This window comes from Venturia canescens, chromosome 6 (genome assembly GCF_019457755.1).
Source record: "Venturia canescens isolate UGA chromosome 6, ASM1945775v1, whole genome shotgun sequence".
Lineage (NCBI taxonomy): Eukaryota > Metazoa > Arthropoda > Insecta > Hymenoptera > Ichneumonidae > Venturia > Venturia canescens.
In genome coordinates, this window is record NC_057426.1 from 8493311 (window position 1) to 8518563 (window position 25253).

The window sequence follows — 25253 nt, forward strand, 5'->3', positions numbered from 1 at the left end:
GCTTGTCAAACGACTAGCGATTCGCTCCTTGCAATCTGTTCGAAGAAATTTTTTTGTCTCTAATCCCATTTCCCTCGAGATAATTTGCTGTTTTAATTAAAACGCGACACCCTGTATGTCAGATATTTCGTCAGCATGCCCAGCGTGAAACGTAGGAGGCGTCGGTTTTTTCCCGTATTTTTTTCTAACAGATTCGAGACACTGACTTCAAGGTCCCTTAGTAATATGAATTGGGAAGTAGTTGGGATTGTTGGGCACGAAAACACTGGGATAAACGTGGAGTGGATTCAAGTGTCGTTTATGTACTGTTCTATTGTTAAACGAAGTACACACGATCAAAAAACGTGGTGGTATCATGGAACTAAGAATAACAGTTATCGTAACAAAAAGTAAAAAAACTGAAAGAATTTACGGCCAAAATGATCATTGAAATAGAATTCCGAATGACGGATATATTGAAGTTTCCCATTGTTTCGACGTCGATTATTATCCGTTTTTGTCGCACGTTGGATGAGTCGAAAATTTTTTGCGTGAACATCATTTTCGAACGTAACCTAAAAACCTCGAGTTCGATGTTATAACCAAAAAGAATTTAAGAACAAATTCTTTCCTCATTTGAATCATGAATGAAGAATTTATTCTTAGGATGAAATTAGAATAAGAAATGAGAGCAATAAACACGATTTATTCGATCACGTTCACGTGCATAACGTCCTTAGGAATACCGAGTAACGGAGAGTGACGTGATTATTAAGATAAGAAATAATCAATCGATAAACAAGTTGGTGAAGAATTCACCTACGAACCGGAATAAACCAGACATGAATGACTTCATCAACGTACAGATGAATTTCTATGAATATACGTACACAGATTGATAAACATATAAGTTGGCGAATTATGTTACTATTGTAATATGCGATAGTCACGTAGAGATCGCACGTGTCAAAATAACATTTTTCACTCTCCTCCAAGCTTGGTTAGCAAAAGCCTCGATCCTCTAAATGAAGCAGCGACTGCTCCCGGGATCTCGTCTCTCATTTACTATCGCGCATAACACTTCGCGCCAACACACATCGATGTCGCTGGAATATAAATGACTTCCTTCACCATCTCACGAACCGATTCGCAGCGAAGGGCGTTACTTTTTTCTAAATTATGCGCATACCGATAAGCCGCTGGATGTACGTGCCTAATGTCAATATCTCGTTGCTTATTTCATTGCCGGATCGGACCATATTTTCCAGCGAATTTCATACAGCCCATCAAAAGTGGACGCTCCAAACACGGGAGTGTTTTCATCGAACGTTTTTCGATTCGAATTTTATCGGTTTTTTATTTATTTTAATTCATCAATGACTCAACTCCACCGCAACCATTATTTTTATTTGCTAGAATTCCTGCATTTTTTTTCCGCGGTAAAAAGAGTTGAAAAATTTTACGATCTTTTTGTCCTTCCATTTTGTTTGATTTTCGAGTTGGAACGTCACCTGCCATATTCGCTGTTTATTCCTCAGAGATACAAAGAAAATTCACGAATTCTACGAAAGTTGAAGAAAATTATGAGTTTGGGGGGACGAGCACTTCGGGGCGAAGCCGCCACTCCCTTTTTCTCCCGTGAAATGGAATCGACTCGAAAACAAAGAAAATCTAAAAGTACGAACGTTCTGACGCGACGTCGCTTCTTTTATTTTTGTACTCTCAACATTTTTTATTCGCTTCAAATTCATCGAAAACCGAATTTACATCGATCCTCACTAAAACACCATGATTATTTATTGAAAAACTTAATTTCACCGATTATTCTGACCGTTGAATTATGCATGAATAACGATTATCCACAGTCACCGCGTTACGTGAGTATAGCGACTCGAGGTAAGTATATCAACATATGTGTCAGTTCGTTCCCACCTTTCTCCCGGAAGGGTCGCGTTTCTATTTTCGGCAACTTTTAACAAACCTTTCTATAATAATAAAACAATGACAGCAGTTCGGAGGACACTGAACGCATTGAAATATTGTTTTTTCATAATCTACCAGACTATCGATTAAATCAAACGAATTTATCGGGTGACAACCATATTTACAGTGTTGATTATCTCCTGATAAATAATTCAACGAGGTGAAAAATAAACGACGAAGAAAAACAAACGTAAATTCGTAACTGTGGTTAATAAGGTCCATGGCCAATTTCGAATTACTATACGTCCATGATATGTCTTGTTTCTCACATAGTATTCCGTCAACATCCCGAAGCTCTCAAAGCGACATCCGTCGTAATCTCTCTCTCGCTCTCACCCCCACCCCTGCCCCGCCACTTCGCCCCTCCCCGTTTTTTGCCTCTGTTTTGTTTTTCTGTCTTTCTCCAAAAGTGTAGCGTGTTGAGCTGCTCGCATAGATAATTCGCGCGTAAAAAGAGTCGAACCAATCTCCTATCGTCGCGCGTTGTCCTCCGTACAATTATAATTGGGACGATTAATAAGTACAAATATTAAATTCCCTCGGGCCGAGAGAGATTGTATAATAAATAATTATACACAAACGTACACGATTAGATTAATATGCAAGTTGAGTTTGAAAAGCAACATTCGCGGGGGAATTTCCCACGCTAATCTTTGTCAGTTACAAGTGAATTGGACCGTCGGAAAAAAGCGTGACGCATTTAGAGTTTCACGTAAATACTTATTACCATGAAATTACGCATTATTCGAGTTATTCAACGCGTTTCAACCCCGACCCTGTTCTCCAATCACAAGCACTTTTTCCGTCGTTTTTTCGCCAAAAAATGGCCGGAAAGTGTCTCCTGAGCGAGTCGAATGCCCGGAGATTCCGCAGCAACTTGTTCGTCCGCTCGTTTTCTATTTGTACGGCTGCTCAACGTTTTAATCGATTTTTTTTCACATTCCTCGTGAAACTACTTTTTATAATTGCTGCTCGAAAACAAAAAAAAAATTTCTCCAATTTTCAATGAATTTGCAATTTATACAATAATAACGTTCGGCTACGATTTTCGAACTCGCCCTTTGGTCCAATAAACTTTTCTTTATCCGACAAATTTCAACTCGAAGTTCGGCATCATTTTTTTACGTTTGAATTCACAATTTCTTGGCTTTTGCCTCCGCTCGAAAAAAACCCGATAAAAACCTTTCCCCATAAACCCTCATGCATTTAAAGCTCCTCTTATTCTTTGATTTCACTCAGCAAATAATAAAATTTCATTATTATTACCATCACCAACATTAATTATCGAATTTCTTCATCCGAATAATAAAAATCAGTATAAATTGATACATTCGTTTATTAAATCATTCAGTCACAATTCGTTTATTATTTCATCGACTCGTAATTATCCAATACAAAAAAGTCCGAGAGCTAAAAAAATTCGTAAAATTATTCCCAGCCAAAGCCGGGCTATTTCCCAATCTTTGTCCCTCATTTTGACGTGAGCAAACGAAATTTCCGGGTGCGTACGACTCGTTGGCGCGTACGAAAAACACGCATAAATGGAAAGCATACAGAAATGAAAAAAAATATATACAAAAATAAAACAATCGAGAGAGACAAAAAAACAGTCGTCCCATATGGCAATTGCGCAAACAGACGAAGAAATATTACACCGCACACGATACGTGTAGTGCTGTGCTGCTCGGCGCGAATATTATCGTGTGGCGCTGCGAAACGCTCGAGTACGTTGAAGAATCATGGTGTCGAGCGACGCTACGACGAACGTGATGTTTTATCTGAAAGCCTAGCGAACGATTTAGCATTGTGCGTACACACTGCGAATACACGGATATACAAATAATATGGACGTTTAATAAGATATTTTCTGTGAAAAACGCGCTTCAGTGCGATGTGACTCGGTTCAGTGGTAATTTAATGAGCAGGAATATTCATGGCGCGCGCGCGCGTTACGCACATATCGAAGCGATTTTTCTCAGAGATGAAAATGTTGCCGCGCAAGAGTAAGGAAGAAAAAAAACAAGCGTCACCGCACGGTGATTTATCGATGATAATTCGAGCTGAATCGTGTTAAAATTGACAGTTGCCTCTGCTCGACAATTTCGAGTTGAGTTATCGTCGAATTTTTGTAAATTCGTTGGAATCTCGCGTCTCTTATGATCGCAATTGAATAAATCTTCAAACCGCTCGCTCGTTTATCGATCAACAAATATCCGCGGACCGATGAGTCGAGCTCCGAAGCTCGAAATTGTTAATAAATTAGATTTTGAAGGATTTTTTAAGCCACTTGGGTCAACAGCTCCAGATGCAATCGGCTTTCAGGCCCTCCGACTCGAAGCGCAATGGAGGATTTCTGTATCCGCGCTGCCAGGAGCCAAGTACCCACTGAAAGTGAATAAAAATGGAAAATATTAAACGCCAAGTCGATTCGCTGAGAAAACTCGGCCCCGAAATTCTCCTCTATTTACAAACGATTTTTCGTTGAGCAATAAAACGACGGAACGAAGCAACGATGAATTTTCAAGGCCCGACGAAGAGCCACCGAAAATAATCCAAATTTGTTCGACGCTTCTCCCTCGCTCGGCATGTCTCACGAAACGTTTTTTGCTCCCAACAAACTGTGAAACTCATTGTCAGAGGCGAGGATAGCTTCCAACGAAGTGAGGGGGAAGAGCGTCCCTCCATGAAAGCGGAATTCAGCGCCCAATGCGAATTGCTTTGTCTTTGCCGCACTCATAATTCATTTCCTGTTTGTACTTTTGTGATCTCGGCTTCGCGGACAGCGATAAAAACTGTCTAAATCTGTGCTTTGCTCGATGATCAAATTATTTCGGAATTTCAGTGATTAAAACAGCGAATTAAATGCTTTCCGGCTCCAGAGTTTCCTGAAATTCTAATAGAGTATTACACCTTTTTTTGAAAACTGTTTTAAAATAATCCTGAGATCGTAATAAACCAGTACAATTTTTATTTCAATTACATAAGACCGGAAACTCTCTTTAAAACTATTTTTTATTTATGACTTTCAATTTTCGCGCGGAAACGCTAGCCGCCATGTTGTTTCGGTTTGTGACGTCACACCGTTAGTAAACAATACGATTGCGAAAGACCAAATAATAATATTTGTAAAAATAATGAGTTATAGCGGTATATCATTGGTGTCTCGTGTCTGAATGCAATTAAAACAAGTGTAAAAATGCCACAAAAATTGTGGATTCATCGCCACTATATCAAAACTTTTTCCATAATTTGATTTTAATCACATGAATGATAAATGTCCACAAACGTGCATATAATAACTTGTAAAATTTCAAAATAACACAGAGCGCGCAATAAGAATCTAGATTGTTTACTATCGGAGTGACGTCACGTTGGAATCCAATATGGCGGATGGCGTTTTAGACATTTGAAAAACAGGTGAAAAGACGATTTTTAAAATTGAATTATAAAATTTACATTGCATTTTTATGTCTAAATATTGACGTTTCTCGTTTACTTTTTACGAAATCTATCATAACCATACACATTTTTATATATTTTTTTACATGGTGTAAAATACCCTATTCCGAACGCTCGTAAGCGAAAAAACTCGATTTATTTCCCGAAGAAGCTTCCCGCTCGTCGACGCACTAGAAAACCTCGGAACTGCGTGGCACGAGCAAATCGAAGGGCAAACTCGACCATCGCTCGATCGAACGCCCGACATCGACATTTCATTCCGGCAGCGACGCGAGCGATCTTTGTGTGGAAAAAAAACACGTCCAAAGCGGAGGAAGCGCTCGACGAAAACACGTGTTCACCTTGGCTGTCCCAGCGAGCAAAGGAAGAGAGAGGGAGGGCGAGAGAGAGAGAGAGAGAGAGAGAGAGAAAGGAGAAAGACAAAGGCACGTGGTCTCCGAGGCAAGCGTTAACCCTTCGCTTGGAGAGTTCTATCGAGCTGGCCTGACCAGGCGATGGGATTTCTCATATGTAACAAGTGGGTGAAACCATTTTAACGGAGCCAAAAATCCCGTGACCCTGACACCAAAATTAATTCAGACTAAAACGAACGTTTTCGTTACTGCAGTTCGAAGTGTAATCGAACGTCTCCACGAGATTTAAAGTATCTCCGAAAATATGAAGAGTTTGACGAGCACGAAAGTATCACTGGAAATCAACAATACTTCGGGGCTCTTTTAAGGTAACTCCTGTACTGCATGCTAGTCAAACGAGTGCTAAATTTTAAAAACGCTTTTAGACCAAGTTTAACGTACCGATTAAATGTATTGTTAGTGGATTTGTATTACAACACATCTCATTAAGATGTAAAAATATTAAAAACGCTAGTTTTTAAAAAGCATCAACCGATAAATGCGAATTTCCACGCTGACATATTTTCACTGGTATTTTTCAAAGAATTTTGATCCGATCGTTTCACTGTTGCAGCTAATCGTTCATTAAGTGAAAAAACTTGTTCATTCATAATTTCTCTCAGGAATGCGAGTTTAAAGGAAAATCTACGCGGTGAATTGGTAGAGCGTTTTGAAAATTTACCACTCGTTTGACTAGCATGCAGTACAGGAGTTACCTTAAGCACCGGGAGTGATTTAATTTGATGCGTGAATTTATTTGTCTTGCACACGAATCGATAAATGGAATTGGAAAATAATTTCTAAGGAGCTGCGCCGAACTTGGGTCGATGCTTTGAAACTTATTTTTATTTATTTTTAGTCCTCGCGATCTGGGGAATGCTTGTTTGACGCAGAGACATGTGCTTACCGGCGCGGCATCGGAGGTTATCGATGGTAAGATTTTTCGGTTTACGAATTGTGTTTTTTAGGATAACGATAAAAAGTGCTCACCCAGGTAAACAATCACTGATAACGATCTTGAGAATTCTCCACTCGAGGCCCTCCATTGTTGGCGGCGATGTGTGCTCGTTTCTGTTTATAAATTCGATCGCACCGAGCGCGAGCAGCCACGTCGCCCCGTTTCTTCACAGGCCTCGAATACTGCGCAAGAAATTCGTGAGGCCGCGCTCGCATTTTTTGAGCGAAAATTCATTTTATCACGAGTCCAAAGTTCGATCGTATCGACCAATCGCCCCTTTGCAGAAACGCTCTCACATCGCGGCGCTCTCTACTGAGCATGCGCGTACAACTCTCACACGAGATATTGAGGAATCCCCTTTACGCGCACTCGCTGTATCGGTCGATTCAGAATAAAACCGATCGGCTCCCGTCAATCCTCCGGCAACTTCGTCCTCAACACTGATCTCCAAATATCGAAAACGTCGGCGGGACATCGATGGAACTTCCGCCCACATTCATCGGGCGAACGGACCTCATCGAATAACGATCGAATCTAAATATTGTTTCAACGACTTACGAACGATTGGAAAATAAATAAAAGTGTAAGTGGATGGAAATAAGTGCGACGCGATTTTTCGACGCGTTTTCCTACTGAAGAGTCGACTCGACGAGAAAAATTGCCGAACGAAACTGACCGTTTTTCTAATTCTGCTTTCGCTCTCCGCCTCGTAGGAAACGCGTTGCGCAAATTCCTCAAAAAAACTCTCCGAGGCCTAAATTTGGGGACGTGAAAAACGGCGCGGCTTTGAGCGGTTGAAATTTTGGACAATCCTGTAAACATTTGAATACGCTTAATGAACGTGGGCACCCAAGAGTGTGTCGCCCGATTGTGATATTACGAGCCGGCGTGGTTCCCTCGCGATTCACGCGGAGGAGCACGACTCGCGCTCGTTGCCTCGATCGCTTTGCTACACGCGCCAAGTAGCCAGTCGTAGAGCAGCAGCCTCGCGAGCCGGTCCGCAAAATCCCGCTGCCGAAAGTCGATCGAAGCTCAACAGTATTTCGTTGTCCCCGGTATTCCCTCGGCACGAGTTTCCTCAGAGAAATTCAACGGAGTAATGAACTGAGTGGTTTTCGCTGCTTCCAGCCGTTTCTTCACCGTTTTCTATAAATCGTTGCAACTCTTTACCGTTCGGTGCGAGCAGCCAATATCGGTGAGCGATACCGAGCGTTGTTTTTTCCATTTACAAACACCGAGAGGGGGAGAGACGGTGTTTACTTCGCGGAGCGTCAAAATACTTTTCGCAACAACGAGATTTCGCTCGTTCTTCGTTCGCGTTTTTTCCCTTCGGAACACTTTCGCGGGAATGAGAATCGACGAGTAAAGTTTTTCATTTCTATTTCGGTGTGTCTTTCGTCACGAAAAAATCATTGACAATTATTCTAATAAGTTGTATGAAATTATTCAAATTATATTGAGAAACTCGTTCATTCTGGCGGGCCGAATTTCATGGGTTTTGCTTCAACTCGACCGTTCTCGCACTCGCGTCCTTAAAGTCTCGAAACGTGTGTTAAAATGATGAAAAGCAACGTCTTATCGGAAATACGATTCGTGTGCTTTTCGGGTCTCCCGAGGATGGTCGTCGGTGCCGATTACCGTTGGATTGAGCAACGTTCCGCCGAGTCCCCGACGGCTAATCTCCACTCGATTATTCCATGCTCAAATAACCTTATGAAAATGTTCATAATTGAGTATTGAGTTGCATGCTTTTTCTCACACATAATCGTGATATAATCGCGTCCGCGAGCCTTGCTCTTCGTCCGAAGAACAACTTTCATATTTAATCCTTCGCTTGAGATCGTTCGGTCAGATTCTCAGTCGCGCGGCTTCAAAATTTCCATAATCCTGAACCGCCCGCGATGTGTCAAAGCGTTTGGTTCTTTTTCGCGCGAAATTGAGTCCGAGAGACTCGAAAATAAGTCGAAAATCTGTGCAACGGAGTCGAAGATCTCAATAAACGTTTTGGTCCCTCTCAAAAATTCGGTCGCCAAAGCGACGCATTTTATTGAATATTCGGGAATAAAATTCGATTTAGAACGATGCTAATTTCGTTTGACACGTTGACACATTAAAGATAAAAAATAAAGTAAATACGAAGCGTAGACAGAAGCGCGAACGGTGAGAGAAACTTTGCTCGGCGCCCGTTCCTTTATCCCCCAAGATTCCAAAGAACAGTACAGTTATACGCACGAGAGATGATCAAATTCGCGGTGCTCACTATATATAAACGAAGAAAGTGCATGCAACGCAAGTCCACAACAAGAATGCCCTGCGTCTCGCCTCCGAATACACATTCGCATCCGCGGCTCTTTGTACATGTGCGCGTAAACGTCGAGACGCGCGTTCCACTTTTTCGGGTGACCAATAAACCCCGGCCCTGTCATCGTAAACATTGGAACGAGTTAAGCGCACTTTGTAATTACTCGGCTTGAGAATATGCGAGAAAAGATTTCATTCGCGAGCGTCATTTGGAGCAGACGAATCGTGATTATTTTTCTTCAGCTCATTTAATTACAGAATTGACGATTTGCACCCTTGGCTCGGACATTTTTTATGTTTGTTTCATTGCGAGATTCGTTCAGACCGAGAATTTTTGTTGCGTCGGTGGAGGAAGCTCATTTGGATTCTGCGATCGTCATTGACCGGAGACGGACCTCGTATTTATGCGAAATTCGAGAAACAGGAAATTTTGCGATGGATTAAGTCATTGGCGGATCGTATTGCGAACGCGCCGCCGAGGTTCAATGCGCTTTCGCACAATCACGTGTCTGGACGGAACGTGCAGATACGTTTCCAAGTGGCATTTGCACGAACGATTTCAATTGACTCGTTTCATCGGACTTTTACTTTCATTCTCGAATAAAAATCTTGGGTTTAAAGCTCATCGAGCTTCGTGACGATGTATTCGTGAGCAATATTTTTTTTGTTATTCACGCAGATACGAAAGTTTCACGAGGAACTGGGAGGGACGTAAAAAAAGGCACAAAATGCCGCGATCAAGAAGATGGAAGAGCTGCGTGACGGAAAATCTGTTAACGCTGTTAACGCTGTTCGGTGTTTTCGCCGGTGTTGTGTTAGGACTCATTCTGAAATACGTGAACCCTGAAGGATGGACGCCCCGAGAAATAATGTACATTCAGTTCATCGGAGATATTTTCTTGAGGATGTTGAAGGCCCTGATTCTGCCTCTGATCGTGGCCAGCATCGTCAGCGCCATCGGCAGTCTCGATCTCAGTTTATCTGGTAAGAGCGGAATCACTTGACAGCATCCAATCGAGCACCGTCACGTTGACGCTTCGGCTCGATGACGAATTCTCCAAAAACTTTTTCGACCTCGAAAATGTTGCTCGATGAAAAAAATGAGCAGGAACATTGTGTGCGTGCAGGAAAAATTGGAATGCGCTCGATCTACTACTATGGCACGACCACGATCACTGCCGTCATCCTCGGAATATTCCTCGTCCTCGTAATTCGTCCTGGTACCAATTCCACTGGAGGCTCAGCTTTCACGGTGCAAGAGGAATTGGCGCCCACTCGAAACGTCACCACTGCCGACACTCTTCTTGATCTAATCAGGTAAGATTTTCGATAATTAATAAACGGTTAAGAAGCGAAATGGGGTCGAGAGTGGCGACCAGATTTTACTTTGAACAAATTTTCAAACCGATCCTTTGGCAAATGACAGAATTTTAAACGAACAAATCTAATTTCGATTATTTTGTTGCGTGTTCAAAACATGCAATTGCTTCTTGGTAAATAGCAAAATATTTATTGGCTCTATAATTACTCTGGAGACTAGTGATAGAGAGCAAAAAGATTTCAAGTTTTTTCTCTTTCGTACTGATAATTTCTTATCGTCCCTATTCATCGTTCCACCGTTTCAACGCTGTTTCTGTCCCTGTAAAATGGTCTAAACACTCGAGCTCTCGAGGTTATATCGATAAAAGTTTCGGTCGAGCTTCCAACGCCGTCTAATCTTCTATCGAATCTACTTTGCAGAAACATCTTCCCACCGAATCTGGTACAGGCGTGCACGCACCAAGTGAGTTCCGTTCGCTTCTCTCCTCTCCCAACAAAACGAATTCATCGCTGTGTCCATTTTTTCTTCTCAGACTCGAACGTCAACGTCTCACGTGTGAAAATCCCACCTGAAGAGTTAATGTTTGAAAATGATCGATGAGACTCACGAATATCTAGACATTGATAACGGTGCGGTGGAATAAATTTCAACATTTTTATCTACTGTACTCGTTATCATGGAAAAATATGTTTTTTACGTTTCCGAGACGTGGTTTACCGGAAGTGTGAATTACTCGAGCATTTAAAATCTCGTCGAATGCAAATTTTTCGAAAATCGATCCCGAAGAAATAGAATTTATTGATGAAAACGTTTATCCTAAAAAGTAGGAAATATTGGACCCTTAAGAATTGGAGTGAGTCATGAAAAATGTGCAAAATTATTAATTTTAATTACCGAATGAATTTATCTTCATTTTCAGTATCGAACAGTACTGATCGAGCCGAAAAACGTATCGGATGAAATTGGTGAGTCGACGTGTTTCGTTTATTCCTAGCTGTAGTGAGTAGACTCACTGAATAAAAAAGGTTGAGCGAGGATGTAATTTTTCCATCATTGTCTCATGGTCACACTCCGAAACTTGATAACGAACGCGCAACGTTCAAAAAACGGGGGCCCTGAAATAAAAAACGGACGTAAATTCGACGAGATAATTGGGTCATCATAATTGATATCACAGAGGTCATCTTTCATACGAACCGGAAATATTTGAAGAGAAAAAAGAAGCGTTGACGCTCATGTCGAGAGTAATTAGCGAAGTGTTTTCGTCGCTTTTACGTTTAAATTATGAATCGTTGCCATTTTCAAGCTTTTTTTGGTTGCAGCTGGAGATTTGAACAGATGGGGAATCGATCACGAATATGCCGGCGGTACCAACACCCTCGGTCTCGTCGTCTTTGGCATCGTGCTTGGAATCACCCTCGGAAAAATGGGCGAACAGGGAAAAGCCCTTTTGGACTTCTTCAACGCTCTCTCAGACGCCATGATGATTATTACGAATTGGGTCATCTGGTAACAAAAAAATTTAAATATCAGTTTCTGAAGAACTGGCAACGTCTACACTCACATTTTTTTTATCGAGAAGCTCGTTGACGAAGGAAAATTGAATTGCAGGATTTCACCAATTGGTGTGATGTTCCTGGTCGCTTCGAAGCTCCTGGAAATTGACGATTTCGGTGCCATCGTGGGCAGTTTGGGTCTCTACTTCATGACAGTGCTGCTCGGTCTCTTCCTCCATGGATTTGGCACTCTCTCGATCATTTATTATGTTTGCACGAGAGAACTACCCTTCAAGGTTATTGGAAAGCTTGGTCAAGTGATGGTCACAGCTTTTGGAACAGCATCCAGGTCATTAGCTTCTTCGATCTTTGAAAAAATGTGAACTCACAGCTCACAGCTTCAATATTTTTTTAAATTTACATCTTGAAATGATTTCCTTTCAATCACACAGTTCCGCGACATTGCCAATTACGCTTCAATGCTTGGACAACCTGGGTAACGACCCTCGCATAACGAGATTCGTCGTGCCAATCGGTGCTACGATCAACATGGATGGTACCGCCCTCTACGAAGCTGTCGCTGCTATTTTCATCGCACAGGTTCGAGGCATCGAACTCACGATAAGCAGAGTCATCGGTGTCAGGTAAAACGACCAATAAAAAGCTCATTTTATGCAAAAATTCGGAGTTTATTCCTGAAATTTACTCAAAAGTAGTTTGAACATTTTTGAAATCCTGATGTTGGAGAACTAGCCATCGTTTCAACTGTTTTCAGACTTTCTCTTGCTACTTTAAAATTTTAAACGAAAATATTGAGACTTATAGTCTTATATGATAGTCTTTCGAAAAATAAAGTCACGAGAGAACGAAACCTTTTTCCGGTTTCACTGTCCAACGCTATTTCTTTTCAAACAATGAACTTTTCGTTTCTTCCAGCGTGACAGCAACCGCTGCAAGTATAGGAGCAGCTGGAATTCCTCAAGCAGGTCTCGTAACGATGGTGATGGTACTGGACACAGTCGGATTGCCAGCTAAAGATGTCACTCTTATAATAGCAGTTGATTGGCTTCTGTGAGTTCGTTAGAAAAATCAATTGAATTTGAAAGTTAAATGGAAAAGGGATGTATCAAGAATTGCGACAAATTCGATTGAAAATAGTATCATTTTGAGATGAAGAATTTTTAAAAATTTTCAAGGAACTTTCAATAAACTGATGTTTCGTTTTTGTTTCATAAATTCAGGGATCGATTCAGAACAACCATAAACGTAATGTGCGACGCGCTTGGTGCCTGCATAATCGAGCACATGAGCAGAGGAGAACTGGATGAAGTGGCAGCCCGAGATCTCGAGGAGGCAGTTGAATTGGCTCATCTGAGAAAAACCGAAGGTTAGAATATCGTGTGAAAGGAGCCTGGATAAGGAGCCAATCTGACGAAAATCCCACACACGAATCGTGAATCGACAGTAACGAGGGAATAAGATCCGTCAGACGAATATTTTCACTCAACAATATTGTCGATCGAAATAACAAGGAATGCCAAAATAGGCCAAATACTCATTCGCATATTTCGTGCGAAAAGTACAAATTAAATGAAACAGCAGCGATTTTTAAAAAATCGACAGTACACAGATGTATGTGTTTCGAAAAAGTTCGTGTTTTATTTTATATATGTATAATTCCGTAATTTTAACGGAAGATTGACCAGTGCCGATCGTTAGGTTGTTTATTATATTTAATAAAAGAGCACGTCGTTGTTTGGGAATAAACTAGACGAATAAATAAATGACATTTGCCAATGTCTTTACGACCCAAGTCAGTTTTATAGAAATATAAATGTAACATCAATTTATATATATATTTGTTATTTGCGTATGCATTAATGAGTAATATAATGAGTTGATAGTTTTGCCAGTTCTCGGTCTCAGTTTTGTTGTTTCGATCTTTAGCGAAGCGGACGTCTGCATACCTGCATTAAAATAAATATATACGGATTTCCTCTCTCTTCGTTTCATTTGGATGTTAAAAAAATTTGACGCCTTGATTCTCGTCGAACATAATCAGTTCAGCCTTCTGATCTCCTTCAAGAATTCGCAACGCTTTTAAAAGTACCTCGTTGTCAAGACCATAGAACTCTGGAAGAAATAATCGAATTCTTATATTATTCGAAAACCTTCACAGGAGAGCCCGTTATATTTCGAGGTTCCCACCAGTTTAGAAAACACTGGGTTTTAGAAATAAAATAATCATTTAGGAAATTTTGGCACTAACCTTGGTCAACGGTATCATCGCCCTGTACCAATTCAAACAACGTACACACCGAGCTGGTCATGCCTCTGTCTTGCACCCAATTGTAAATGATGTCTGCCCACTCCTGAAAAGTATGCCAGGAAACCAACCATCTCTGTTTGCTTTTGTCTAATGGACAAGCGTTGTTGCTTTTTGATAAATCTTCCATTATCATTGAAACTACTTCGGGTGATAATTTTCCTGTTTAGATTTGTGTTGAGGCATTATAGGAAATTCAAGTGAAAAGAAACTTAATCATTTGGAGTAAATTTGAATTGTGATTGCTAGCAAAAAAAAATACTTTTGATAGCAGCATTGTTGAATAATGGACTGGAGTGAATTTCTCGAATATCTATTGTCGCCTCTTTGGTGGCTTTCAAATAATCCAGCACCAAACTTTTCCATGCTGCCAATTGTTTTGTTCGGGTCTCTTCATGAGGCTGAAGTCTGTAACAATTCCATTATCGATGTATTTTTTGTTCTACCACGTTGAAGAATTGTCTTTTTTAACTCAATTCATTGTCATCTTTCTTCATTCGTTGACGTAAATGGTGAAAAAATAGTATTTCATGGAGGAAGTATAGTTTGTAACGATTCCAGGAAACAATTTTTAAAATAAATAGTTTATTTTCCTACATAAAAACAAAGGCTGTGTATAACCTCTAAAAAATCTCAACCGCAATCAAACGCACGCGGTGATTGTATATAAAATTGTAAAATATCCCATTGAGTTTACTCTTAAAAATTGGCTGTTTCATCGGATTCTGCTTATAATATTTCGCGATAGATAAAATGATGCTCAAATTTTATTCTAATACTAAAACTACTTCAATCCAAAACGGTACTAGAACTTACGTGAAGAAAGGTGGAAAACTGTATTGCCAAGGCCACTCTATTTCAGCCATAACTTTGATAAAGCTCACAAAAATACTATTTTATTCGAGCTTTTAGTTTGCAAAGCCGTGTAAATAATCCAACAACAGCAAGAGGTATTTTCACCTCTGACACCATCGGCTGACAGGTTAACCAGCAGACGACGTTTACGCAAAATTATCATGCAATTGACTCATACTGCTCATACTAGGTCACAGGTATGGTTCAAATGAATGTTTGCAAACTGAAATTCAAGAAAAAAGATAGTATCAACAGAAAAAAACATTTTGTACAATTTTTTTTCATTGACGTCCCACACCAATTTGAAGTACAAACAAACAATATCAATAATAATCTAATTGGGTTACCTCCGTAAATCTGTATCGACCAAAAATTGCATTCGAAAAACTAGATTCTCTCAACAATTCATCCCCATGATTTCAAAGAGTAGTTAAATGATTAAGATAATGCAGATAATCCTCAAGCAACACGTAAGACTGAATGTCATAAAACCAAGCGTGAAACATGTTTACACCGGATCGGAAACATTTTCGCAAGTAGCCATATTTTTTTGAAAAAATACTGTCTTACGATTTGAAAAGATAAAAGGAAAACCTACCTTACCAATGAAAATGAGGAACTCGTAGGTCATGTTCCAAAACCTCCTGCCAGTACTATGCGAGCGAGTGAAAAATTAAATTCATTATTCAAAATAAGTTTTTACATTTGGTGGAGTTGTTACGGAGTAGCATACGAGTCGTGGTAGAAATATTAACGAGACTTGGTTTTTTGGGTATAAATGAATTTCCGTATATTGTTTTTGATAGAGTGAAATTTCGGTAAAAATGTTTCCAATATAAAGATGAATGTGCCCACTATTTCAAAATCATTGACGATCGGCAACAGGGGGATTTCGACTGTTTTTTCTTCTTTTATCTTCAGTCGGTATTTCACTTATCGACTGAGACGACAGGAACTATTGGAAGATAATTTCGTTTCTTACCATCAACGTAGAGTGTTGGGGAACGAGTTCCCGATTTTTCCGCAGAAAAATGTCATCTCCCATTATCGTTCATCATTCATCAAATAAAAAAAGAGCAGCATTTCACCAAGTTGAAAAACAAAAGTATTTCAAGTTTTTATTCAGTTTTCATTGTGAATAAATCGAGTTTTGAAAACTGTCTGAATAAATTCGCGAAAGCGTAGTATTTTTTCAAATATCAGAACCGGGTTGTGACCTCTTCCAGGTATATTTGGGTGAGTTATTGCGGAATTTAAATCGAAGAATTAGTCACGTTAGAATAAAGATCGAGAGGTTGGGGACGGTAGTCCGGAAAAATAGAAATACCGCTTGGTATCGCGAGCGTACATACATCGCAATGTACAGGGCACTTCAAAAGCACTCTCGTGTCATTCGAGAACTTGAAGAATCGCAGAAGCCAAAAGGTTTTTCACTGGGATCCTTTGTTCCCGAGACATCACGACTGTGCTGACTGTGCTTCGTAGAGCAAAATGGCCACAGACTTTTCTCTTCCTCCTGACTCGAAGCGACCGTTTCTCCAATGATTTTTGTACCAATCTGTACAGAAGCATGGCCATGGGCCGAGCGTTTCGATATCAGGAAATTAGTCATCGCGTGTGCGACTACAAACTTTCAGGATCACATATTTTCTCCGAGTTGAGTGTCGAGTGTAAAAAAAGCTCGTTCGAGCTGCCATAGCCGCGTCGTGTACATATTTACGTTCGTTAATTGTGTGCTACCCGAGTGTGCACCTCTCAGCGATCCACACTTTTGTTAAACTCGGCTATAAACACATTTCTTTGTGCATATGTGTACGAGTAGACGTTATGAGTCAGACGCGAGTGACTCAGTCTCGGAAGGACTTAAATTCTTCCAGGTTAGTCGAACCATGCGAGGCATACCTGCGCTCGATTTTTCTATCGCTGGGGATTCATCATTCTTGAGGAATCGGGGCGAATGAGTCTCTCACGCATTCGCGCTCGACTCTTTCCCAAGCTTCAACTCAAATTGGCCAAAAATTCGTCAGCTATTCGCTCGCGATCCCCGAAACATTCTTCGTTCCTTCATTCCCTTCCAGCCTCATTCTTATCCATTTATTAATGAGATTCGATCGGAAAAGTCATCACTTTATATTAATTAAACTCAATATATTTCATTTAAATTATTAATTAATTATTTATTTATTTTTCATTAAAAATATAAATATTTTTTACGTTATTTCAAAAAATTCGTTTTAATGAATTATCGTTTACAACGATCGGAGAATTTGGTGATCGCTTGGACGAAAAGCGGTTCGTTCTCCCATTACGGGTTTCGTTGTTGTTGTTTCCCATTCAAAGATCGTTCGAAACGTCAAAAAAATCGGAAAGGATTATAAAACGAAGAATAAAAACCGTAAAAAAATCCTGCAAAGTCGTAATTTTTCTCAGTGTTTCTAGCTGCGCCTGAAAATCATGACGAAATTATTGAGAAATTGGTAAGCGATTGAAAAAGTGTTCGCTCTAGTTGCTCCCTTAGGTGGGTCCATTTTTTTCTTCGCATTGCGGCATCGTGTTGCCCGAAGGGAAAAAATGCTGAGCGGTAGAAACCCAAAACCTGCATCTCAAAAGACAAGTATCCTCAGCCGCGAGTTTGAAGAGCAACGTGCGCTGCGTGCTGGTTATTCTCCTTCGTCTGCACGGCAGAGGCGAGTTCTCAAGGTATGGGTATCTTCTTCTTTCTTTATTTGGATACCCGCACGGAGAGAGCGAGCAAAGTGCGTGGCTCGATCTCGCGGTACCCGCACTACCGTATCGGCTTGCATTTCTAGCCGATTCTTAAAGTGTGCGATGCTCCTTTCGTTCGTGCAATCCTTTCGCTTAGTTTTTATGTTGTTTCGTATTTTCTGTATCTCGGCAGGATGACGCAGGACCAAAAGCAGAGGGACGAGGCTGGAAGAATGCTGAAAAACGATGTCGAAACGATGGCCGATTTGAGTTTATTTCATTAACGGAAATTCCATTCGATTAATTCGCAAATGATTGTTTGTTTTCGAGCAACTTCGGTCGCTGAAACTTGAATTATTCGAAGGGCGAGAGACGATAAGAATTTGCGAGGTCGTGAAAATACGAGCAAACGAGTCTGAGGCTCGCAAAACGTAAAAATCACGTGAGAAAATCGTCTCGGCGGACAATCGTGAAAAATGTTGTGAAGAGATTCAGTCGAAATAAGCGCAGTGGCCGAAACAACTTTATTCACGGGGAAGTGCTGGGTTCCGAATCCGAGGCAGTGACTATTAAATGGTCCTAAAGACAGTAATGGAAGGAGAGAATGACCAGGCGAGAAGTTTCGTTGAGTTTTTTAGTCGAGCGCGCAACGAGGACGACGAGGACCAAGTGGCTCGAGGAGGGCGGCCAGGGGAGCCATAAATCGTGCCTGTACGCTGTTGCAATGCCGAGAGCCTAGACATCGACAACGAGCACTTGAGTCGTAGGAAAAAAACGGAGAGTGGAAAAAAGAATTGAGAGAAAAAGATGGAGGGAGAGAGGAATATAAAACGATAAAGAGAACTTGACGCCAAACCTCGCTGTATAGTCGTTAATACCGATCTCCCAATATGACTTTTATGGAGTAAACAAAAGTGTCTGTCCACGAGCTAAGCATAGAGTTGCCTATCGAGACACTCTCCTCCGGTAAATATTATTATTATATACAGTCCTAAATCAACGAACCTTCGAGTCTCACCAATTTTTTTTCTCAGGCCTCAAACGTTTTTTATCTCTCAACAGTTCGCAGCACGTCCATGCTCGCGATTTATTGTATCGTTGTTGTTTTTTTTTTATTTTTTTTTTTTTCAGGCTGAATTTCTGGGAGTGCTAATTGGAGTCATGGAATTAGTGACGAGCGAGTCGTCACACGATGAAGCTCGAAAGATCTTTGGGATCGAACTCGATCGCCGTGCATCGGTGGAAATGTAGTTTCTCCGGAGATGCGATTCGAAAAGTAAAAACAGTAATATCTGCTGGGCATTTGGGAGAGGAAGGAAAAGTGTCGAGCGCCACGATTCATCGGGGTTGGTTGAAATGATAAGGAAAAAGGAGAATCGCTCGAGCAGCACCGTCAACCCTCTGACCCTCGATTGCCCTCGCGTGGCTACTCGGATCGATACTTTATTTGGCCTACGTAATGGCGTAACTGAGCGCGTATGTTCCCGGAGGAGCGGAAGCGTGTCCACGTTATAGGATATATTTGGTGGCGCGTACGAGTGTATTCAGGGCGGCCATTACTCTTGGATACGCGCGGGATGACACAGAGGGCCGTATCTGCCGCGATGCGGACAACTTAATTACCATGGGGTCAAGCACGGAATCTCGGATTACATAATTAACGGCCTCGAGAAGGCTTTGCAGGTGAAACAGGAACTGGAAATTTCCGGTTAACCGGAAACCACGTGATCGCTGGAGGGCTGCAATGGCGCGTCACTTCCGCAGGGCAGAGATTTCGCCTCGGCGTAATCGCAGTTGAGGACGATTGTGCTCGCCCCGGTGTGGCGATGCAACCGAGTCTGGTCCCTTAGCGACCCTTTTGCATGCGGCGACATCTCCTCAACGCTGCTCGCCATTTCCAAACAGATTTTTATCGCTATTTTCTCACCGAAAATCAAACCGTTGCCAAAAAGCAATGTTCGCCTACTGGACGAAGGACCGTGAGAAAAGTGATTTTATTGCTCCAGAAAAGGGCATCGATATTGTCATCGTTTTATTGCGCTACAGTCCTCGCCCAAATTAGCTAAATACACAGAGGAACGGCAGCAGCGGCAACACCAGTCCGGAGACAAGCCAATGGCGTTCGAGGCACGTGATGGGTCTCCGCAGGTGCACCCGGGCGACCCGAACCTCAAATCGCACCTGCTGTTGCTGCTGTTCACGGTTCTTACTTACATAGACTCTTCGGTACGGACCACTGGACGTTGTATACCAGCAGCCTTCTTACCTGCGAGTCTTGTTTGTCTCCTCGAGGAGGCGATTTTCAGACAAACCGCAAACTTCATAATACGCCGCTTGTAAATAATGGGCGTTCATTAAGGTACTTCATGCACGAAACGATTTTCTTAAGGAAGTCTTGAAATTTACACCCAATTTAAATGGCTAGTCGACTGACACTCATATCAAATTTTGAAGGCTTCGTTCTGTTGATTATTGAGATAAATGTGTTTAAATATGAAGAAAAATACACAGGCTTGTAGGGACCATTTGTAAAAAATCGTTAATCTTTCCATGTAACGAATAAACGCTTCTTATCGAAGTTTATGAAACAGTACACAATAACAATTATAATGAAGATTTTTGAAAAAATTCGAGACGATGAAGCTATTACGTTAAAGATTTAACGAAATTGGTAATGAGCACTCGTACAACCTCACATTTGCTTATTTCGGCATTTTGTTTCTTCTCGCGGCTTATTGGCTCATTCTTGTCACAGCCTTTTTTCTTTTTATTAATACTTTTTACTTGATCCATTTCCCTTTGTGTTTTCCTCTTGTGCTCTCTAATGCGATTTTTTTCATAAAAAACTTTAGTATTTACGCCAGGGACGAATGAAATTTCGGTCAGTGATGAATGATCCGATTAATTAACGGCTTGTAATTTCATTCGCCAAAATAAGAGTTGAAAAAATTTATTCACAACTTCGAATTAATAACTCTGACACTAATTTAACGTCATTATATCTTTAATTAGGAAGTGAAAATCGGTCGAATTTAGACACTCATAAAATACGATTCGAATGATTCAAACGGCACATTGCAGTCGGTGTAAGTTTCCTGCGCGACTCGAAGATCGCTGATGCTTTTCGGTCACAGGAATTGTCAATGGTCGCTAAAAAAAGTGGCGATCGAGGAGAGCAACGAGCAACAATCGTTTCGCTTTGTAAGTCAGCTAGAAATATTCTTCCGGACGTTAACAAATAGGACAAGGAATCCTCGGGGTATTAAGGGTCGAGGCAGGTCCGAATGAGAGGAAATTTATCACGAACCTCAACGAGAAAAGTTGATGCGTGCTTTGAGCATTTGAATGGAAGAAAGATCGCTGCCTGCGAGAATATTTTTGGATAGGAGAATTCGTTCGGTTGGGAGTGAGAAGTCGATTTGTGGTACAATTCATCACGAAGAGTGTATCCATATGAAAGAAATGAAGAATTGTCCTGCACCTGATGCTGTTGCTCGTCGACTCGACTCACGGCTCAATACAAATTTTCAATACCCTTAAAAGCGTTTAATCATGCTGATATCTGACAACTCCGAACGTACTCGTCCATAGACACATTTTGTAAAATGTGGACTCAAGGCATCATCGAGATTTCGTTTTGTTGGAGAAATAATCGTTTATTAAATAAAGTTGGAACGTCGTGCTTACAAACGATGCAGTGCGCACGTGAGCTTTTCTCTCGCATGTATTCCAGTACACGGAGAAAACGGATTCCACTCGAGTAGTGAGGAATATTTTATTTTTCAAGAATTTTCAAAGCCTCCGATTACAAACTGCACAGTATTTGTTCAATTTTACAATTTCTCGTCCCTTTAATTCTAAACAGCTTTATGTTCGTAGCAAAAAGTGATGCACGTCAGAACTATATTTCGTATTGTTTTCGAGTGTTATTCATCGTGTCAGACTAGCACTTACTGATAAGTGCGGAGATTTATTGTAAATCACGAAATTTGACTGTCAGCATAGTAAATTCCATGATAAATACACGAACGTACACCGAATACGTGCGACATTTTACCGTAGTACATATTGTTTTTTTTCAGGGTTGCCCGAGCATACTTAACAATATAAACATTTGAAGTGACTCAAAACATTTTTTACTACGCTTATAGAGAAAAAGACTCTTGAGTTTTTTAAATAAAAGCTACGGGTACTGGTTTTTTTTACAATGGTGGATAGAACAATTGTTATTACTGCTCTTCGAATTAATGCTGCACAATCCAGTCCCCGAGATACTATATTCCTAGGACTTTCCTCTAGAATTTTCGGCCTCGTTTTCCCCGTGTATAAACGATAAGAAAAACGTAAGCGAGAGCTGTGACCTCTCACGGTGAAAAGGAGGGAACCATTCCCGAACAATTTCTATCTCGAATCTTCATAATTTCGTGCATTATGGAAATTCGATCGATTCTATTCTGCCAGCTCTCGAAATCTTGGAAAAAAATCACGAGACCGGTGACAGCGGGTACAATCGACCTCGTGCTATTGGAGCCTTCTTTTTTCTCGATTGTCCAACAGCCAAGGGACAAAAAACATTGTAAAGCCCGAGGGAGAAAAAACGCTCCAAAAAAAATCGTCAGACCGGAGGGCGTAAAGACCTTGTCGGTCGTACTTTTTTTTCACACTGACGCAACTCGCTCTGTCATTTGTCCGAGTATGCGGTGAGAAAAGATCCATTGTCCGATGCACTGTCGAAGATACTGCGCGGAGTACCTGCGCTAAGCATTCTTCAAGCCCGCCCGGAGTCTCGCTGAGCCGAGCACAGCTGAACGCGCGTGTCGGTTCAATCCTACCACCCGCGACTCCGAATCGCTCGGGGGCTTGAAATACTCGATCAAAACACCCGATTTTTCGGGCACCGGCGACCAGCTTTTCTCATTTTCCGCGCAGAGATTTTTCTCTGCGATTCCCCGCAGTCGGAAAGCACTCAACGAGACGGAGTGGGGGAAGCGCCCACTGGAGCGCCGCCGATTGGCTGTTACTTCGCTCCTTAATATCTCGCATTAACTGTGCACCGGAGGAAAAAATCACTCGAGACTTTTCTCCGTAAAAATGTATCTTTCGATCGAACGTCCTGGATCTTCTACCCTTTCGAGACCCATAAATTTACGCAAACCTATGAAAATTAGCGAATACCTTTTAAAAAGCTTTTTACGATATTCCCGCTCGTTAATAATGGACAATAAAACTTGGATTCTTTCGTACATTCACTCTCTCTCTCTCTCTCTCTCCGTAGAACTCAACTTTCCTCCGTGAAACTTTGTTTTACGGGTCTCCGTCCGAGGAAAATAATAACGAGGCAATAAAACTTGAATTCGTCGCTTTTATTTAAGCGCGAAAAGTGCTTAATGAGTATCTCGATATTTTGCAACGTACAATTATCAATTAGCCGTTTGCAAAGCAGCAGTTTAATACGAAAGTCATCGTAACGGATTTTCCAAAGGTCTCGCGAGCAACATTACCGCGTTATTAACACTTTACTGCCCGGTTGTCTTTTTATTCCAATTATATTATTGCAGTGTTTGCGCGCATGTGTACAGCGGTCCGGTGAATGCGAAAAAGGTTTTTTACGATTTTCTGACATTATTGCATTCGTGTTTGTCCTTCGGTGATAATTTCTCTAATAAGCGAGTTACGTGCGCTTGCATTACATTCGCACCTGTGACGAAGTTCGTTCGAGCACGAATAAGTGGGCAGGAAAACGTCGTTTTCCTTCGTTTAAAAAAAAAAGCAGAAAAAGGATCCCCCAAAACCGTATCCAAAGACGTTTGCTGCGGCGAGGCAGGGAGATTTCTATCTTGAAACATGTTGCATGGATTCGAAAAGAGTTTATTTCCAAAAGGTGAAACAGATTGAAATCGCTCGTCTTGTTTTAATGAAAACAAGCTGCGCGGTATGCGCGAACTAAAATTCCGTGAGTACGAGCCAACCGGGAATAAGAAGATGAAAAAAAAGGAAAATCCGATCTGCGCAAGCTCAAATCCGCGGAAAAATCGGAGAAAAAAAGGAATTGTGTGTACGGAGCACTCGAGCTTGATTGTGTACGATTGTGGAAGAAAAAAGGCATATAATCCTCGGTTCGATGCTCGTGGGGTGGGGGCCAGGTATCGGAATCGGGGTTTTAAAGAGTGTGCCCAGCCGTTACACTCGAGCCTGCTGGATTCTGGCTATCTTTTCGCCGAGAAGAATGCCCCCGAGATCGACGATGCCGAGAAAAAGAAAACCAAGGAATAAAAAGAATACGAAGGAGAAGAAAATGAGAGAGAGGAAAAGATACACAAGAAGAAAGACGGCAAAGCCCTTGGGCCAGGTCAGCCAGCTGCCGTGGTAAATCTCCGATACGTTTATTTCATTTTTTTTCATCCTTTTTCTGCTTCTTCTCCTCCTCTTCTTCTTCTTCCTTTTCTGCTTCTTCTGCGCTCCTTTTAAACCTGCACCGAAGCAAGCGCGTCGTTTTCTTCGAGAGCATTTCTTTCTCGCACGATCGGTTTCTTCCAAACAGCTCGACATCGAGGACTCGTCGAACCAAAGCGAATAAACAAAGTTGCGAATAAAAGCCTTTCTCTTTCATGATCCAAATGAATTTGTAGATCCGATCGACTGAGATGTACTAAAATTGTAAAATCAATCAATTTAATAACGAGTAGAATTTATTCGAATGACCGAAAAGCGAAAAGGTTTTTATGGAACTTTTTAAATCCCATTGAAATATAATCCATGAGAATTCTCGATGGATTTAAATTCAAGGAGGAAATTAATCGTAAAGAATAAAATGCGAGATAAATTTGTAAAAAATACTGAAATATTTAGTCCTCCTCGACAATTGTGGTCCATTATTGTCATCATTTTGAAAACGTCTCGAAGGGACTTGAAAATTGGGGAGAGCGAGGGGGGAAAAGAATAAAAGCAACGCCTCTGTCTCCAGACATAGGAAAATTACTTTCTACTTATCTCCCGGTGAGTGGATACGTTCACGCTTAATGTTTCGGGTCGAGCGTCAAAGAATTCCATCTCCCGGTCGGTCCGTCCATCCGTCCCGCCCATTTTCTTTTCTGACACGCTGCAGAAACCCCCCAAAGTGTTTGGCACAATTTTCCATCGCCATATGCTTTCAAAGTGGCCGGATTCATGCAAGAGAGCAAAAAAGGAATGAAAAAAGAGACTGCCCCAACGTTTTTCCTCTATTTTCGACTTATTCGGTCTCGTCTTAATCCTCGAGAGAGAGCAGGCGATCCTTGTGAAAAAGGTCCGGATGTCGTGGACTTCCTTCGTCTCCGATTCTCAGACCCGGCGCGAGCTTTTATGAGCCGGAGCGAGAGCAATTTTGCAAAGCGACCGGTAAATCCCATCTTTACGATTTCTCTTCGGAATGAATAAAAATCGTTTTCGAGAATGCCAAAGAAAGCGAGGTTCGATCGAGAACGTCCTACGTTTGCAA

General features: G+C 41.3%; 2 protein-coding genes and 3 long non-coding RNA genes across 7 annotated transcripts; 2 read left to right on the forward strand and 3 right to left on the reverse strand.

Moving 5' to 3' along the window:
• Positions 1-3280: 3280 nt before the first annotated feature.
• Positions 3281-7062, reverse strand: LOC122412615 (uncharacterized). Its single transcript, XR_006261400.1, has 2 exons — positions 6804-7062; positions 3281-4855 (listed from the first exon to the last, which is right to left on the reverse strand). It is a non-coding gene; the product is annotated as an uncharacterized lncRNA (long non-coding RNA).
• Positions 7063-7219: 157 nt separating this feature from the next.
• On the forward strand, positions 7220-13702 carry Eaat1 (Excitatory amino acid transporter 1). 2 transcript variants are annotated; one of them, XM_043422296.1, is made up of 10 exons: positions 7220-7354; positions 9752-10056; positions 10200-10389; positions 10813-10855; positions 11313-11358; positions 11716-11902; positions 12005-12238; positions 12342-12533; positions 12826-12960; positions 13131-13702. In XM_043422296.1, the coding sequence occupies exons 2-10, from the start codon at positions 9801-9803 to the stop codon at positions 13279-13281; spliced, it is 1434 nt and encodes a 477-aa protein (XP_043278231.1). In that variant the 5' UTR covers positions 7220-7354; positions 9752-9800; the 3' UTR covers positions 13282-13702. The 2 variants fall into 2 exon arrangements, with proteins under 2 accessions (XP_043278231.1, XP_043278230.1); XM_043422295.1 differs by lacking the exon at positions 7220-7354 and adding an exon at positions 7763-7966.
• Positions 10383-11721, reverse strand: LOC122412614 (uncharacterized). Its single transcript, XR_006261399.1, has 3 exons — positions 11591-11721; positions 11288-11508; positions 10383-10961 (listed from the first exon to the last, which is right to left on the reverse strand). It is a non-coding gene; the product is annotated as an uncharacterized lncRNA (long non-coding RNA).
• Vps25 (vacuolar protein sorting 25) lies at positions 13687-15618 on the reverse strand. 2 transcript variants are annotated; one of them, XM_043422297.1, is made up of 5 exons: positions 15418-15616; positions 15032-15293; positions 14478-14623; positions 14159-14377; positions 13687-14022 (listed from the first exon to the last, which is right to left on the reverse strand). In XM_043422297.1, the coding sequence occupies exons 2-5, from the start codon at positions 15079-15081 to the stop codon at positions 13910-13912; spliced, it is 528 nt and encodes a 175-aa protein (XP_043278232.1). In that variant the 5' UTR covers positions 15082-15293; positions 15418-15616; the 3' UTR covers positions 13687-13909. The 2 variants fall into 2 exon arrangements, with proteins under 2 accessions (XP_043278232.1, XP_043278233.1); XM_043422298.1 differs by lacking the exon at positions 15032-15293 and having other exon boundaries at positions 15418-15618.
• Positions 15619-17279: 1661 nt separating this feature from the next.
• On the forward strand, positions 17280-20369 carry LOC122412616 (uncharacterized). Its single transcript, XR_006261401.1, has 3 exons — positions 17280-17770; positions 17970-18742; positions 18908-20369. It is a non-coding gene; the product is annotated as an uncharacterized lncRNA (long non-coding RNA).
• The last annotated feature ends 4884 nt before the right edge of the window (positions 20370-25253 follow it).